This window comes from Indicator indicator, chromosome 1, assembly GCF_027791375.1.
Source record: "Indicator indicator isolate 239-I01 chromosome 1, UM_Iind_1.1, whole genome shotgun sequence".
Taxonomy (NCBI): Eukaryota; Metazoa; Chordata; class Aves; order Piciformes; family Indicatoridae; genus Indicator; species Indicator indicator.
This window is the reverse complement of record NC_072010.1, coordinates 1,912,774-1,930,491: the sequence shown is the minus strand read 5'-3', so window position 1 is coordinate 1,930,491 and position 17,718 is coordinate 1,912,774. Positions and strand designations below refer to the sequence as shown.

The following is a 17,718-nucleotide window of genomic DNA, read 5'->3' as shown; positions in this document are numbered from 1 at the left end:
CTTGCATTGAGGTTCCCCAAACTGGACACAACACTCCAGGTGTGGCCTCCCCAGAGCTGAGTACAACTTGGTGGCTTTTCCCTAGGCCTTGCAGGGGATTTTCTCCATAATTAATTACAAGGCATTTAGCATAATCCTTAGAGAGTGTGTGAGACAGATGTTGAATGCAAACCACTGATAACACACACTGCACTTTTTTTTTTTTCCCTTCTCAATACCACAGTCTTGCATGATCCAGCTTTCTGTTATCATGGAACTGAGGGATCATTTTTCACTCTGTTGGGAGTTCCATCCTCTTCATTCTTCAGCAAAAAAAACCTTTCCCATAAGGATTCACACATTCAGTCAACTTGGCATATGCCACAGGAGATTTGTCCAGGGTCCCCTAATGATGGAGAAAAATCTGCACTTCTAGAGGGTTTTTCTTCTCATCTGCCCATCTTTGGATGTCACTCTTTGTAGCTGCCCATCTTGCTCAACAGTTTAAGCACTTAGTACAGGGAGCTAACATTCACTGAGTCATGGAATCACAGCATCACAGGATGTTATGGGCTGCAAGGGACCTCCAGACATCATTGAGTCCAACCCCCCTGCCAGAGCAGGACCATGGTATCTAGCACAGGTCACTCAGGAACACATCCAGATGGGTCATGACAGTCTCCAGAGAAGGAGATTCCACAGCCTCCCTAGGGAGCCTGTTCCAGTGCTCTGGGACCCTTACAGTAAAGAAGTTCCTCCTCATGTTGAGGTGGAACCTCCTGTGCTGTAGTTTATATCCATTGCCCCTTGTCCTATCACAGGGCACAAGTGTGCAGAGCCTGTCCCTTCCTTCCTGACACCCAGCCCTCAGGTATTTGTATGCATTTATGTTATGGGTTAGGACTGGATCCCCCAATAATTTGGAAATTTACCCCAAGGAGCAAATTTAGCACACTCAGAATTCTGGAAGTTAAATTAAAGTGGACAAAAAGTGGACTAAATATAAAAGTATAAAAGGCAATAAACATATATAAAATATATATTTATATACATTTACAGTTCAGCAACACTACAATACCCCCTTGTACACTAAATCAGCTCTCTCCACCTCTCTGGACACAAAGGGTCCAGAGGGCTGGGTGTAGCCAGCCAGCTGTCTCTACCCCACTGTACCTTAGCCCAAATCATAGAATGCATCAGGTTGGAAGGGACCCTTAAAGGTCATCCCTGGGGTCATTTAGTCTGGAGAAGAGAAGACTGAGAGGAGAAATTATGAATGTTCATTAATAGGTATCAATAAGAAGGGGCCAGGATCTTTTCAGTGGTGTCCTGTGATAGGACATGGAGCAATGGATACAAACTGGAACACAGGAAGTTCCATCTCAACATGAGGAAGAACTTCTTTACTGTGAAGGTGATGGAGCACTGGAACAGGTTGCTCAGAGAGGTTGTGGAGTCTCCTTCTCTAGAGAATTTCCTGTGTGACCTGCCCTAGGTAACCCTGCTTTGGCAGGGGGAGTTGGACTCAATGATCTTCAGAGGTCCCTTCCAACCCCTACCATTCTATGCCTCTAGGATTCTATGATCTTGTCCAACCCCACTGCAGTGAGCATGGACTAGAGCAGGTTGCTCAGGGCCCTATCAAATTTGACCTTGAATAACTCCAGGGATGGGGACTCCACCACCTCTCTGGACAACCTGTTCCACTATGTCACTGCCCTTATAAAGAACTTCCTCCTAATGTTCAACTTAAATCTACCCTGCTCTGGTTTAAAGCCATTGCCCCTTGTCCTGTCACTGCATGCCACATGAAGTCAGATGAACACAGGTCGAGGCAGGAGGTAGTGCAGACAGCACTGACCTGAAAAAATAACATCTATTATGGATTTTAATGCCTCTCTACATCTGCTTGTCTCCTCAGAGCTCTGTCCAAGACTCCTTCAGCTTTGGCCCTGAATCAAACCCAGCACTGCAAGCAGCTGGAGGGCTTGGTGGTGTCCCAGGTGCAGCTGTGCCGCAGCAACCTGGAGCTGATGCAGACCATCATCCAGGCAGCACGGGAGGTGATCAAGACCTGCCGTAAAACCTTCTCAGACATGAGGTGGAACTGCTCCTCCATTGAGCTGGCTCCTAACTACCTGCTGGACTTAGAGAGAGGTAAACAGCACTGCCAGGGATATGAGTGAGTAGAGTCAGGCAGGCTGTGTGTATGTGTGCTGGGGCTGGGAAGGGTCTTGCCACCTGGGAGGATGTGGAGGGGGCAGGTAGTTGTCCTGTTCTCTGTCACCATGTTCATCACTATGGTGCCTGTCATGGCCAAGAGCTCTGGAGCCCAGGACCTGGTCTTCCACTGCTCTTACAAAGCATGCCACCAGCCTGGTCTGTTCACCTCATTAGAAGTCACAGTGCACTTGCTCACAGCCATGGAGCTGCTGTTCCAGGCATAAGGACTTGTCAAGCTGCACATGCTTTGCATGAGGCCCCACAGTCAGCTTTCATGGGGCAGAGGATCTTTGCACATTTGTCCTGTAGCTCTATGGCTTCCCACCCACCTTCCCCCAGCTCCATGCATGACCAAGCAGCATCCAGCACAGGGGTAAAGGAAGCAGGACAGTCCATGAAGGTGCTTCCTCATGTGCTCCAAGAGCAGATCACACCATGATGGACAAGTTCCATAGGTTCATGTGCCTCCATGCCCTGCTAGGATGTTACCTGGTGTTCAAGACCTCGCTTAGGAATGACAGAACTGTCAGGGCTGCAAGGGACCTCAAGCATCATCCAGTTCCAACCACCATGCCATGGCCAGGGACACCTCACACTACATCAGGTTGCTCACAGCCACATCCAGCCTGGCTGCAAAAACCTCCAGGGATGAGGCTTCCACCACCTCCCTGGGCACCTATTCCAGTGTCTCACCACCCTCATGGTGAAGAACTTCTTCCTATCATCCAATCTGAATCTACCCATTGCTAGGTTTGTTCCATTCCCCTAGTCCTATCACTACCTGACACCCTAAAAAGGAGATGTTCTCCAAGCTGGAGATGCCATGGGAGGGTTCCGCTGTGTTAAGCTGATGTGTTTGGTGCTTTGTGGGAGCACAGATTGTGTGAGTCTCTTTAGGGGAATGTTTAGCTGTGCCAGGAGGCTGAGGTGGAGTTCTTGTCTCTTTTAGGTACAAGAGAGTCAGCATTTGTGTATGCCCTTTCTGCTGCTGCCATCAGCCACACCATTGCCAGAGCCTGCACCACCGGGGACCTCCCTGGCTGTTCCTGTGGTCCCATCCCAGGTGAGACACCTGGACCTGGGTATCGATGGGGAGGATGTGCAGACAACCTCAACTATGGTCTTATCATGGGGTCCAAATTTTCAGATGCTCCCATGAAGATGAAAAAATCAGGATCACAAGCCAATAAACTGATGCATCTGCACAACAGTGAAGTAGGGAGACAGGTAACAAATCCACAAGAGTTGTTGTCATTGTACAAGTGGTTGGTTGCTCTGTGAGGTTCAGTGTCTCTAGCAGCTAGTGCAAGGAGCAGGTTTCTCCTAGATTGCTTCCAGCTCCTTTGGCCTGCTGAAGGCTGTGGCTATATAACTTGTGCTGGGACTCAGGAGGTGCAGAATGATATTGTCACCCTATGCCACGATGGGTGGGATGTCTCCCTGCCAACCTCCCCCAGCCAAGGATGGCTCTGGCTTGCTTAGCCCAGGATGTGTGGTGGGGATGGGTCCTGTGGTGCTCTGCCAAGGGCGTTGTGTAAGCGTGGAGGATTATCATCTGCCAGATGTGTCCAGCAGCAGCTGCCTTCCAGCCATCCCTGCAGCCAGCAGGGCTGAGCTTCCCCTCTCAAACTGCTTCCCTAGTGATTATTCCCGTATCTGGCAGGAGCCAGTTCCAACAGCTTGCATCCAGTGGGGGGATAATGCTCAGCACGAGCAGAGCTCGCTGCGCACTGAGGTGCAAATCCCTACCGCAGCTCTCCACGCAGCTGGAGAAACGGGTGGGGGATTGTAAAGCTGAGCCCTACACCCATCTCTGGGACTGCAGTGGTGCCCTAGTCTGGTCCTGCCACACAGCTTGGCCCTTCCAAGGGCCTGTGGAGTAGATAAACCAAGGAGTGTTGAGCTCCTTGGCAGCTTACTGTGTACCTCCAGGCTGAGCTCACCTTTGCAGAGCACAACCACACTGAGCTTGCCTCCCCTGGGTGTGTTTCTCTACCATTCCCACTCTGGTTCCTTAATTTTCTAAATGTCCTGAGTTTTGATTTTATTTCCAATGGGCATTTTTTTTTTTTCATTTGTTTGGGACCTATTGTTACCATGGCTGAATCACCCATTCCTTCCTGGTAACATCCTTCTGTGTCCCAGAGAAATGAGACTAGTGCAGAACCAACCTAAAATGCTCTTTTGGCCCCATGTCCAGCAGTAAGGCAAGGTGAGGGTGCCTTGAGTTCCTCAGAGCCTTGACATCTTTATTATCCAAAGCTGCTGGAGGCAGAAACAGATGATAATTATCTGTTTATGGATTGCTTTGATTTTCAGCTCCTTAGAGGGTGGAAGCACAACCCTGCGTAGATATCTGAGCAAAGTTCAATATATTCTTCTCCCTGCTGGCTGCAAAGGTGCCTTGGTGAAAGTAATCCTGGGCTGATAGTGGTCACCAAAGTGCTGTGGGATCTCATTCCCAGTAGCTACTCTAGAAAGTGCTAAGGAAGTGTCTTCTTTAGCAAGCTTGTGGGATGTTCCCCAAGGAAGGGCATTTCCTAACTCCTGCATTCCTTTTTGCAGGTCTTGAAAGCCTCTCTTGAGATGAAATGTAAGTGCCATGGAGTTTCTGGGTCATGCTCTATCAAGACCTGTTGGAAGGGCCTTCAAGAGCTGCGAGACATTGCACTGGACCTCAAAAACAAGTATCTGTCAGCCACCAAGGTGGTTCACCGGCCCATGGGCACACGCAAATACCTGGTGCCAAAGGATATTGATATCAGGCCGGTTAAGGAGACGGAGCTGATTTACCTGCAGAGCTCTCCTGATTTCTGCATGAAGAACGAAAAAGTGGGGTCACACGGCACCCAGGACAGGTGAGGGGGTCTGCAGGGGCTGCTGACTGCACTCTGAGCCCCAAAGAGGGAAGGGGAAGAAGGGAATGCATGTGAATGAGAGTCAGATAACTGGGCAAGTACATGCATGCAAGTGCAGAGCAGGTTGAGAGTAGCTCTGACGAAAGAGACTTGGGAGTGTTTGTTGATGAGAAGCTCACCATGAGCCAGCAGTGCCCTCATGCAGCCCAGAAAGCAGCCATGTGTTGAGCTGCAGCAAGAGCAGTATGGCCAGCAGGGCAAGAGAGGGGATTCTGCCCCTTGACTCTGCTCTGCTGAGACCCCACCTCCAATCCTGCCTCCAGTTCTGGTGTCCCCAGCAGAAGGACACAGAGCTGTTGAGTGAGTCCAGAGGAGGGACGCAAAGATGGAGCACCTCTGCTATGAGGAAAGGGTGAGAGAGCTGGGGTTGTTCAGGCTAGAGAAGAGAAGGACTTTTCATAAGGGTGTCTAGAGACAGGACAAGGAGGATGGTTTGAAGCTGAGGCAGAGCAGGGTTAGACTGGAGCTGAGGAAGAAGTTCTTGAGTAGCAGGGTGATAAGACTCTGGAATAGGGAGATTGTGGATTCCTCCTCCCTGTGGGTGTTCAAGGCAGGTTCAATGAGGTCCTGAGCAGCAGAGTCTAATTGAGAGTTGTCCCTGGCCATGGCAGGGAGGTTGGAGATTATCTCTGAGGTCCCTTCCAACCTAAGCCATTCTATGATTCTGTGATCTCTAACACACAGTATGGCCTACAGATGCCTAACTCTATTAGTGGAGCCTGCGGCCAAGACAGGCTGCAGTCACCTTCTATGTTATATGAGTGGGTACAAGATACCTTCTGAAATCCCTGTGGCAGCTCATCATTGCATGAACTTCTAATGATCAAACAGTGACTTACTGCTATGTGGAGCCTCTCAAATTCATTTCTTGCAGTCACTGCTGATATCAGAGTTGTGACTCTACTGTAAGGCTCCTGTAAACGAGCCAAGTGTTAGCCCAGTTGGGACCAGTGCTCCCAGGCAGGCTCTAAAAAGCCCTGACAACTACAAAGTGGGAATTTTTAGGATTTTTTTCTTCCACTGCATTTTAAAAATCCAAATGTGTTTGCATTGCTCATGCCTCTGCAGAGGAATTTCTGCTTCTCATTAATGATTAGTGATTTATGATCATCACACCCAACCTGGGCACAGTGCTGTCCCTTTCACGGGCAGCAGACATGACGACCTCTTCCCATCATCTTTTTAATCTCCTCCAACACAAACCATTTCCACAACCTGATCTAGTGTGAGTGGTAGGGGGTTGGAACTAGATGATGTGATCCTTGACGTCCCTTCCAACCCTGACAATTCTATGATTCTATGACTTCAACGGAGCCTTTGACAGCCAAATACTTGTGTGTTTCCAGAATTGTTCAGAATTGGCAGATTTTTTTGTTAGGTGCTTGCAATGGTTTGATTTCAAGCTGTCTCATAACTGGTATCTGCTGGCCTGGCTTTCTCCAGATAGTTCTCATGATTCTTTGCTCTTGGTGTTACTTGATAGTGGAGACTCCTTGCAACTTGAGTGTTGTGTGGTCTTGCATGCACCTGCCCTTTTGGGGGGTGTCTTAAGTTTTGACTCCTGTTGGACTCAGTGGTCGTTGGACCACTTTGGTTCAATGGAGAGAAGGTTTTGCAATGGAAATGAAGTAAATGGCCCAACTACAAAAAAAAAAAAAAAAAAAGAGTATTATTTGAATACCTTTGATTTGTGCGAAGTATTTGATAAGGGGACTGTAGAAGGTATAGAATCATAGAATGCTTTGGGTTGGAAGGAACCTTTAAAGGTCATCTAGTCCAACCCCCTTGCAGGGAGCAGGGACATCTTTGACTAGGCTACTCAGAATCCATTCTAATCTGATCTTAAATGCTTCCAAAGATAACCTTTGGCAACAGCCATTTAATCTGGAACCACAACTCTGTAGACAATATATCAGCTTTTACCTGGTGAGGATGATCAGGAGATGATGACAATTGAGTGAAACAAGTGTGTCCTTTCCATCTTCTTCAACAAGCAACTGAATAGGAGCCAGCAGTGTGCCCAGGTGGCTAAGAAAGCCAATGGCATCCTGGCTTGCATTAGGAATGCTGTGTCCAGCAGGAGCAGGGAGGGGATTGTCCCCTGGGACTCAGCTCTGGTGAGGCCATACCTTGAGTATTGTGTCCAGTTTGGGGCACCTCAATCCAAGAGAGATGTAGAGGTGCTGGAGCCAGGGAAGAGGAGGGCAAGGAAGCTGGGAAGGGCCTGGAGAATAAATCTGATGAAGAGCAACTGAAGGAGCTGGGGATGGTTAGTTTGGAAAAGAGGAGGCTGAGAGGAGACCTCATTGTTGTCTGCAGCTACCTGAAAGGATGTCATAGAGAGGTTGGTGCTGGTCTCTTCTCCCAGGTAATTAGTGATAGAACAAGAGGGAATGGCCTCAAGCTGCAACAGGGTAGGTTTAGACTGGACATTAGGAAACATTTTTTCCCAGCAAGAATGGTCAGGCACTGGAATGTGCTGGGCAGGGAGGTGCTTGAGTCCCCAAGCCTGGATGTGTTTCAGGGTGGTTTAGATGTGGTGCTTGGGGCTCTGGTTTAGGGGTGAGCCTTGTAGAGTAGGGGTCTGGGTTAGACTTGGTGATCCTGAGGGTCTTTTCCAACCTGAATGTTTCTGTGATTCTGTGATTCTGATACTTTGTGGCAAAACCCAATGGATGGACTGTTCTACAACAGCTTTGTAGTGGGAACAGCAGTCTGACAACCATCACCAGCCTGGCCATGGACCAGTAATTAAAAAGTGAAGATGTTTATGAGTCACTCAGGATTGTGGGGAAAAAAAGCATGTTTTGAAGTTGGTATATGAGGGGAAAAATGTCATTTGAGTGGAAGCGATAGGCTTGAGTTTTTTGTGGATTTGTATAGATTTGGACAAATTTCTGTGTTGGTTGAGTCCCCAAGCCTGGATGTGTTTCAAGGTGGTTTGGATGTGGTGCTTGGGGCTATGGTTTAGGGGTGAGCCTTGTAGAGTAGGGTTCTGGGTTGGACTTAGTGATCCTGAGGGTCTTTTCCAACCTGAATGTTTCTGTAATTCTGTAATTCTGTGTGTCTTTAAAAAGACCTCTTCGTTTTTCCACTCTGTTTTCATGGAATCATAGAACATGTCCAGAGAAGGACAACAAAACTGGGGAGGGGTCTAGAGCACAGCCCTGTGAGGAGCAGCTGAGGGAGCTGGGGGTGTTTAGCCTGGAGAAGAGAAGGCTCAGGGGAGACCTCATTGCTGTCTACAACTACCTGAAGGGTGCTTGTAGCCAGCTGGGGCTTGGTCTCTTCTCCCAGGAAACCAGTGACAGAACAAGAGGACACAGTCTCAAGTTGTGCCAGAGGAGGTTTAGGTTGGATGTTAGGAAGAAATTCTTCCCAGAAAGAGAGATTTGCCATTGGAATGTGCTGCCCAGGGAAGTGGTGGAGTCACCATCCCTGGAAGTGTTTAAAATAAGCCTGGCTGAGGCACTTAGTGCCATGGTTTAGTTGATTAGATGGTGTTGGGTGAGAGGTTGGACTTGATGATCTTGAAGGTCTTTTCCAACCTGGTTAATTCTGTGAACTGTTGAGGTTGGAAGAGACCTTACAAGTCCAACCGCTTGCCTAAAGCTCACAATCCCACCAATGAAAAAGAAAATAACAAAATAAAATAAAACTGGGGAGGTTGTTTGGAAATCGGATTTTTTTTTTTTTTTTAGGAATTGGGTGACATCAACAGGTTGTGTCAAACCTCAAACTGAATCCATGACAGATTTGCCAAGCAAAACATTTCCCATGAGCTGAAATCCCTTCGAAGGGGAGGGAGGCATGACTTCTCTTCTGCTTAATTTGCTTTACAGCAGATTTTAAACTTTTTTTTTTCTTTTCTCCCAATTAGGGATGAAAAATATGTCAAGGTCTCGAATTATTTTATTTTTTGTTTTGGTTTGGAGCTTTTTTTGTCCCATCTGAGGATAGGAAAATGTCTATTGCAGGCGTCCCTTTATCCCCTGCCGGGCGACAGCAGCGATTGTGAGCCTGCCAGGCGAGGGTCCAGGGGAAGTGAGACTGAGTGAGGATTTAGAGGACTGAGATATTAAGGCAGGAGGGATGACTTTCAAAAGGAACCTGTCAAGAAATACTCCTTATGTGCAAGATGGTGACAGACTCGTGGGAGGGGAGGAGGGTGAGATAGTCCTGTGCTGAGCTGCAGGCATGTCTCAGGCCAAGTTTTAAGGTCATGTGTAGTTACTCTCAGTTTCATCACAATCCATCTGCCAGCTCTTCACAAGATGCCTGGTGTCTCAACATTAGCACAATTAAAACAAACCCCAGCCCTTCAGCACTGCTCAGGCCACACCTTGAGTACTGTGTCCACTTCTGGGCCCCTCAAGTCAAGAAAGATGTTGAGATGCTGGAACATGTCCAGAGAAGGGCAACAAAGCTGGGGAGGGGACTGGAGCACAGCCCTGTGAGGAGAGGCTGAGGGAGCTGGGGGTGTTTAGCCTGGAGAAGAGGAGGCTCAGGGCAGACCTCATTGCTGTCTACAACTACCTGAAGGGAGGTTGTAACCAGGTGGGGGTTGGTTTCTTCTCCCAGGCAACCAGCAGCAGAACAAGAGGACACAGTCTCAAGCTGCACCAGGGGAGGTTTAGGCTTGATCTTAGAAAGAAGTTCTTCCCAGAAAGAGAGATTTGCCATTGGAATGAGCTGCCCAGGGAGGTGGTGGGGTCAGTGCCCCTGGAGGTGGTTAAGAAGAGACTGGATGAGGAACTTAGTGCCATGGTCTAGTTGATTAGTTAGGGTTGGGTGATAGGTTGGACCTGATGATCTTGGAGGTCTCTTCCAACCTGGTTGATTCTGTGATTCTGTGTAAAAGAGCAGAAGAAATAAGTGTGAAATGCAGACAGTCTGTTTGCAGATCAGCTCTGTCTTCCCGAAGAGAGCAGGGAAAAGGAGGGGAGCTTCCCTAACCTCCTCCCAGGGATGTCTTTTTCCCTTAGCAATTTTTCTCTTGTGAAGAAGACATCTAAATGTCTTTTAAACATGGTGGCTCTGTTCCAGCTGGCTGCTGGGGCAGCAGAGATAGTGCCTAATGACAGGGATGAGGGAGAAGGAGCAGAAAAGGGATGCTGTTAGAGAGGGGGCAGAAAAATCTGCTCAGTGCTTACTCTGCAAAGAAGTAAAAACACTCACATGGAAATAGCCCAAATAGGTTTTTCTTTTATCAGTCAAATCCCAGAGGGATCTTAACATTTTATCCTTGTGAACATTAACATTTTCTCCAAAGAGATCCCACTTTTTCCTGCTAGGCTCATTTTAAGGTCTTTTATGGCAAATGTAATCAAAGAGGGATTTTTAGTGGTGGTTCCTCAGTTTGTTTGCTCTCTTCTCCCACCACTTGCCTGGTCCCCTTTTGTTTTCCTTACCATGAACATGGGTGCAGGGAGCACCCATGAAGACTATGCCCCAGAAGACATTGACCTGGGTAGCTTCATCACAGTCTGTAGAACAAGTCTTATGAGGATCAACTGACAGATATGGGATTGTTTGGTCTGGAGAAGAGGAGGCTGAGGGGAGACTTTACTGCTCTGTACAAGCAGCTGAAAGGAAGTTGTAGTGAAGCGGGTGTTGGTCTCCCAAGTAGAGGATGAGTAGAATCTTCTCCCAAGAGTAGATTGATAGAGGATGAGAAGAAATGGCCTCAAGTTGCATCAGGAAAGGTTTAGGTTGGGTATTAGGGAAAATTTCTTCCCTGAAAGAGTGGTCAGGCATTGGAACAAGTTGCCCAGGAAGGTGATGGAGTCACCATCCCTGGAGGTGTTCAAGAAACATGTGGACACTTGGGGACATGGTTTAGTGGGCATGGTGGTGTTTGCTTGACAGCTGGACTCAAAGATCTTAGAGGTTTTATCCAAACTTAATGCTTCTAGGATTCTATCTTTCTAGCCTCACTTTCTGTTTCCAAAGGCACACAGAATCGAAGGTACTCCATTAACAACCCCATTTCCCTTTACTGAATTTAAAAAAAAAAATCATTTTCATTACAAAAATTTAGTAGTTTTGCATCGTATGGAGAAAAAGTCCTTTCCCCCCCTCCCTTTCCCCAAGGTCTGATGCTTGCTCAGAGCACTCTGGAAGCAGGACAGAGGATGATGGCTAAATTGCAACGCCTTGGATGTATTGGGTTTCACTGTATGCTGCAGGGAACAATCCTGCACCAGCAGGTGGGTGGAAGGGATAAGCTAATGGGTGGCTTCCATCTCCCACAGATTATGTGTAATTTTTGTGCATTTTTCATGCAGGAAAGGGAATTGAATTACCTTGTAGTGGAAATGTGTGAAAATGAACTCAGAAAACATGCACCCAGTTACTCAAACCCCTTTCAGAGCTCTTTGCTGAAAGGATTTCAAAGCTTTATTTGGAACAAGCCTGAAATGTTTTCTAAGACACCTTGGCCTTTCACAGTTTGTTGGAATTAGGAATGGCTTGGAAATCTGCAGGCCTCCAAGCACTTGGGGTGTATCCAGGTTTCAAAGTCAGGCAGCTGAACCTGAACCTGAGATGTGAAGCCTCTTTGAAGTGCTCTATATCTGATTAAGGAGCTGAGTTTTGCAACCAGTGTGCCAAGGCTGCTGCAACCATAGCCCTCATCCACTCCAGCCAAGCTCCATGTGCTAAAATGCCACCATCCACACTTTCATAGCCAAGGAAAAAAAATGGTTTTGGAGGAGAAAAAAAAAATCTAAAGAAGCTGCTCTGTGGAGAAGTAATTAACCACTGGGGACAGGAAAAAAATGTCTATGTTCCCATTTCAGAGCTTTCTTGGACTAAAGCACCCTATAGATCATCTTTTAATAAGGTAGTTAAATTTCTCCTGCTTGAAAAATTCATTATCAGCTCCCAGTCAATGATAAATAGTAGCAGATTATAAAATTGAGATCACTTTTGTGAGAAAAGCAGCAAAAGTATTAACCTTCTTTATCAGTAGGGTGTGAATGTATCATATTTCAAAGGCTGTTGAAGGTCCCTTAAGGAATCCAAGGAAAAGGGAATTCTGCCATGCATGCAAAAGCCTCCAGCCCCTGAAGCCTTCAGAGATAACTGAGCTGTTTATTACTGATCCTTCCCAGAGCAGCCTGGGAGCCAAGTGAATGCTGCTCCCTCCCTGCTGAAGATGGGAAGAAGGAGCTCTGTTGTGCTGCAGAAAGTGAGCTGCAACACTGCCCTGCAGATGAGCTGGGCTGCTCACTACCTACTCCTTAGCTGCCTCAGTCTGGCAATGAATGAGGCCATTCTTTGATGGTTACTCCTTGTTCATGTATTCACAGAATCACAAACGGTTTGGGGTGGAAGAGAGCTTTAAAAGTCATCTAGTCTGACCCCCCCTGCAGTCAGCAGGGACATCTTCCACTAGATCAGGTTGTTCAGAGCCTCAGACAACCTGACCTGGAATGTTTCCAGGGATGGAGCATTTACCACCTCTCTGGGCAACCTGGGACAGGGTCTCACCATCCTCAGTGTTAAATATTTCTATTTAGTCTGAATCTCTCCATCATCCCCTGTCCTGTCACAACAGGTGCTGCTAAGAGGATTGTCCCCATCTTATTTTAAGTACTGAAAGGGGCCTGAAAGGTCTCCCTGGAGCCTTCTGTTCTCCAGGATGAGCAATCCCAGTTCTCAGCCTAGCCTCCCAGTAGAGGGGTTCCATCCCTCCCACCACTGTCCTGGTCTTCTCTGGACCTGCTCCAACAGGTCTGTGTCTCTCCTGTGCTTAGGACTCCACAGCTGGACCCAGCACTGCAGGTAGAGTCTCAGCAGAGTGGAGATGAGAGTCAGAATCCCCTCCTTCCACCTGCTGTCCATGAAGCTGGGGACGAAGCCCAGGACATGGTTGGTTTCTAGGCTGTGAGTGCCCATTTCTGGATCATGTTCAGCTTTTCATGAAGCTGGGGATGAAGCTGGGGATGAAGCCCAGGACATGGTTGGTTTCTAGGCTGTGAGTGCCCATTTCTGGATCGTGTTCAGCTTTTCATCTACAAAATAATAATTCTTTTCTGCAATATAAAATGTCAGTCTTCAGTGTCTCCCAAAGTGGCTCAAGTTGCTGTGCTCTCCTGGATAGCAACATGCATAAAGTTTGCTGAATCTACTGCTAGGTGGTGACTGCAAAGAGCTAGTGGTTGGTGGTTACCTCTCTTGGCATCTTGATGGTCCCAACAGTAAGGGCACAAGAAGCTTTGGCATTCAGTATGTTATGAAGTGTAAGATGATGTAGAAATTTTTGGAGCCATTATCATTTGTGACACCTTTTTTTTTTTTTTCCATGGGAGCTAACAAATGATGAATAACAAATAGCAAATAATTCTTCTGTGAGTGTCCCAGAAGTTTAAGCTGAAGGAAAGGTAGGAAAATCATAGAATTATAGAATTGTCAGGGCTGGAAGGGACCTCAAGGATCATCCAGTTCCAAGCCCCCCTGCCATGGGCAGGGACACCTCACATCACAGCAGGTTGCTCACAGCCACATCCAGCCTGGCCTTAAAAACCTCCAGGGATGAGGCTTCCACCACCTCCCTGGGCAAACCTGTGCCAGTGTCTCACCACCCTGATGGGGAAGAACTTCTTCCTAACATCCAACCTGAATCTCCCCATTTCTAGTTTTGCTCCATTCCCCCCAGTCCTATCTCTCCCTGACACCCTAAAAAGTCCCTCCCCAGCTTTCTTGCAGCCCCCTTCAGATACTGGAAGACCACAAGAAGGTCTCCTCGGAGCCTTTTCCTCTCCAGACTGAACAGCCCCAACTCTCTCAGTGCCTTCCTGTTCCTCCAACCTGCAATACTGTTCCTACTTGCCCACAGCAATGTGCTTGTATCTGGTGCCCAGTTTGGTACCTGGGCCACCTTGTTGGGTTTTTTTGGTTTTTGTTTTGTTTTGTTTTGTTTTCCTCAGTTAATCCTTTAGGAAGTTTGAATCCTTTACACTTTGAGAGATTTGAACACAAAGTTTCCTGAACAGATTTGTGAATAATATTTGGCCTCGATTGTGCCAGGGGAGTGTGATGTTGGCTATTAGGAAAGGTTTTTTTTCCCTGAAAGGGTTGTCAAGCCCTGGAATAGGCTTCTTGAGGAGGTGGTGGAGTCACCATCCCTGAAGATATTTAAAAGTTGTGTAGATGTGGTGCTGAGGGACATGGTTTAGTGGTGGACTTGGCTGTGTTGGGATAACAGTTGGGTTTGTCGATCTTAAAGGTCTCTTCCAACCAAAACAATTCCATGATTCTGTTCCATGATTCCAATATATTTACTGTAAGTTCACACAGTGAAAATTGCAGTGAATAGTGAATTCAGGAGGCAAAGCTTGCAGCCAGCTCTCCCAAATATCAAAACAGCATAGGAGTGGACCTACTCCAGTTGATCCTGTTCTAGCAGGGGGTTTGGACTTAATGATCTTTCAAGGTCCCTTCCAACCCCTAACATTCTGTGGTTCTGTGAATAACAGCACTGAGAATGACTTTCCATGGAGCTGGATCTTTTTGGGAGCAAGACTGAACTGAGACCACCAAGGCTGTTACTGAAGTTATTTGTGTACTCTGGTCTTAACAACAGTTGCCCTGAACAACCCCTTCCAGGGTTTTATTATCCTCAGAGATATGCTTTTTTCTTAATCTGAATTCAAACCAATCATAATTTGAAATCAAACTAGCAATTTGTTCTTTCTTCAGTATCTAAAGAACATTCTTCCCTCTCCTTTTTGCAATTATCTTTTATAGGTGGGAAGAAAACTCTTGCAAACTTCTCAAAATAATTTTCTTCATCCTTTTCTAACTTTATGAACTTCTTCTCTGGCTCTCTGGGAAGATTCCCTTGTTTATCTCAGAATCACAGAACAGTGGAGGTTGGAAGGAACCTCTGGAGATCATCCAGTCCAACCACCCTGCTAAAGCAGGTTCACCTAAAGCAGGTTGTATAGGATACACATCCAGGTAGATTTTGAAAGTCTCCAGAGAAGGAGACTCCACAACCTCTCCAGGCAGTCTGCTTCAAGGCTCTGCCACTCTAGAAAGAAAGAAGATTTTCCTCATGTTCAAATGACACTTTCTATGTTCCAGCTTGTGCCCATTGCCCCAGGTCCTGTTGCTGGGCACCAGTGAAAAGAGTCTGGCCCCATCCTCTTGACTCCCACTCTATAGCTCTTGCTGAGCATTGATCAGATCCCCTCTCAGGCTGCTCTTCTCCAGGCTCAACAGCCCCAGGGCTCTCAGCCTTTCCTCCTCATAGAGATGCTCCTCAGCATCTTTGTAGCTTCTTCTGGACTCTCTCCAGCAGTTCGTTGTCTCTCCTGAACTGGGGAGCCCAGAACTGGACGTGGTACTCCAGATGTGTCCTCGCTAGAGCAGAGGTGGAGGAGAACTTCCCCCCACCTGCTGGTCACATTCTTCTTAACATACTCCACATGACCTTTGGTCTTCTTGGCCACAAGAGCACATGGCTGGCTCTTGCTGAACTTGTGCTCCACCAGCACTCCCACATCCTTCTATGCTGAGCTGCTTTCCAGCAGGTTAACTCCTCACCTGTACTGCTGCATAGGGGTTATTCCTCCCCAGGTGCAGGACTTTCCACTTGCCCCTGTTGAACTTCATGAGGTTCCTCTCTCCTCAACTCTCCAGCCTGTCCAGGCCATCCATTATCTGGATGTTTCTCCAAGTCTGTTGCTTACTTTGCATTTTAATCCACTCCCACAAGTTTCTCTCAGCATTATCCATGAATTTTTTCTTAAGCTCACTCTCTACTCCTCATTAATGGAAATACAGGCTGGTTCCAGCATCTCCCTTGACATCTCCTTGCTGACATGTACTATTGATAACTCTCTTTCCTACAGTTGTTCAGTGTCAGTCTCTCGTCGTTCCTTGTGGATGAGAAAGCAATTTAAAAGTCATTAAGACTCTGCCCTCAAACTCTTACATGAAGCTGGCCACTTTGATGTATTTTTAGCCATGTCCCTTGTGTTTCATACCTCTTGGGGGACTTGAAGTAGTTTTTTGCTCTTTCTTTCTTTTGTATACTGCTGTACAACTTGACATGACTGGAGCAAGGGGCACTGAAGAAATTAATCAGAGTTTGATTTAAAAGAGAAAAAAAAATAAATTACTTCTTCATGCAGCAGTACTGTCTTCTGGGACTTAGGGCTGCTGGAGTTCATGAAGGCAGATGGTTTTCCTCAAGTCAGGAAGGGATGAGACAACTGCACAACCAAGATGCCCTCAGGGGGATACTGAGATGTCCAGGCAGGAGCATATCTTCTGGACATTAGGAAAAAAAATTTCCCATCAAAAGTGGTCAGGCATTGGAATGGTCTGGGCAGGGAGGTGGTTGAGTCCCCAACCCTGGATGTGTTTAAAGGGGATGTGGTGCCTGGGGCTATGGTTCAGAGGCAACCCTTATAGAGTAGGGTTCTGGGTTGGACTGGGTGATCCTGAGGGTCTTTTCCAACCTGAATGTTGAAAACAAGAGCCCAGGTGCTGGTGGTATGTGAGAAAAAGGACTCCAGAAAGTGAGTGCCTGGATTTGTGTTGTCCTCCCTGCGCAGTGTCTCCTACAGACATGGGGAGATGTACTGGGCCAGGCTGTGACTCAGAATGACTTTTCTCATGGGGGATTAACTTCTCTTTGAATGGGACAGTCTTTTTAGCAGGCCGTGTTGTGACAGCACAAGAGGTGATGGGTTTAAACTAAAAGAGCAAGATTCAGAGGAGATAGAAGGAAGACATTTTCCATGAGACTGGTGAGACCCTGGCACAAGTTGCCCAGAGAGGTGGTAGATGTCCCATTCCCAGAAGTATTCAAGGTCAGGTTGGACAGGATTCTCAGCACCCTGATGCAGTGCAAGATGTCCCTGCTCCCTGCAGGGGGGTTGGACTAGATGACCTTCAAAGATCCTTTCTAACACAAAATATTCTATGATTATTACATCTTAATAAACAGCTTCCATTGTCCTGTGCTCATCATAAAGGCACCTGAGCCTCAAAAACCTCATTCATTTATCAATAGGACTGAAGGATTGATCCTCTATTGGACATTTGGCTCATCCCTGTCATCATATGTCATTATTGTGGGTGACAGTACAGAGCTGGCTGTGCTTTGTCTCTCAGGTGCCAGTTGGACAACCAAAAACTGTATCCTTACCTCTACTTCTGGGAGAGAAGTGAATTGGAATCCACAATGAAATTGTGACATCTCCACATAGCCTTTAAAGTGGAATTCCCCCAGGAGGGAACTGTGAGATGGCTTAGCCTCTCCCTCTGTGGGGCAGACTCCCAGAATTGCTGAGATGTCCTTCACCATCTCTGCTGATAAGCTACCCTCACGATAACGCTGCATGATGTACTGTGGTGTTTCTGAACATGAGGGCTGGAAAGGGGAGATTTTGGACAGGAATATTGAGTGGGATTTGTCCAGTCAGCAGGGCTGACCTCCTCCCTTCTTGCATAAAGAGGGAGAAAGCACAGTGACAATGTGAGAGGCTGTTTCTGAGCCAGGACCTTGGCTGGGATTACAGCCGAAGCATCGTTTTTCACCAATCTTCCAAGTGCTTCTAGAGGTTAGGCTGTTGTGTTA

General features: G+C 47.2%; 1 protein-coding gene across 1 annotated transcript in view; it reads left to right on the top strand.

Annotated features, from left to right (window-relative positions):
• WNT11 (Wnt family member 11) overlaps window positions 1-17,718 on the top strand; it is a 40,243-nt gene that overhangs the window by 16,157 nt on the left and 6,368 nt on the right. The window contains exons 2-4 of the mRNA XM_054387246.1: window positions 1,901-2,136; window positions 3,152-3,429; window positions 4,768-5,060. Coding sequence (XP_054243221.1) covers window positions 1,901-2,136; window positions 3,152-3,429; window positions 4,768-5,060 — 807 coding nt within the window. The remainder of the gene's footprint in view (window positions 1-1,900; window positions 2,137-3,151; window positions 3,430-4,767; window positions 5,061-17,718) is intronic.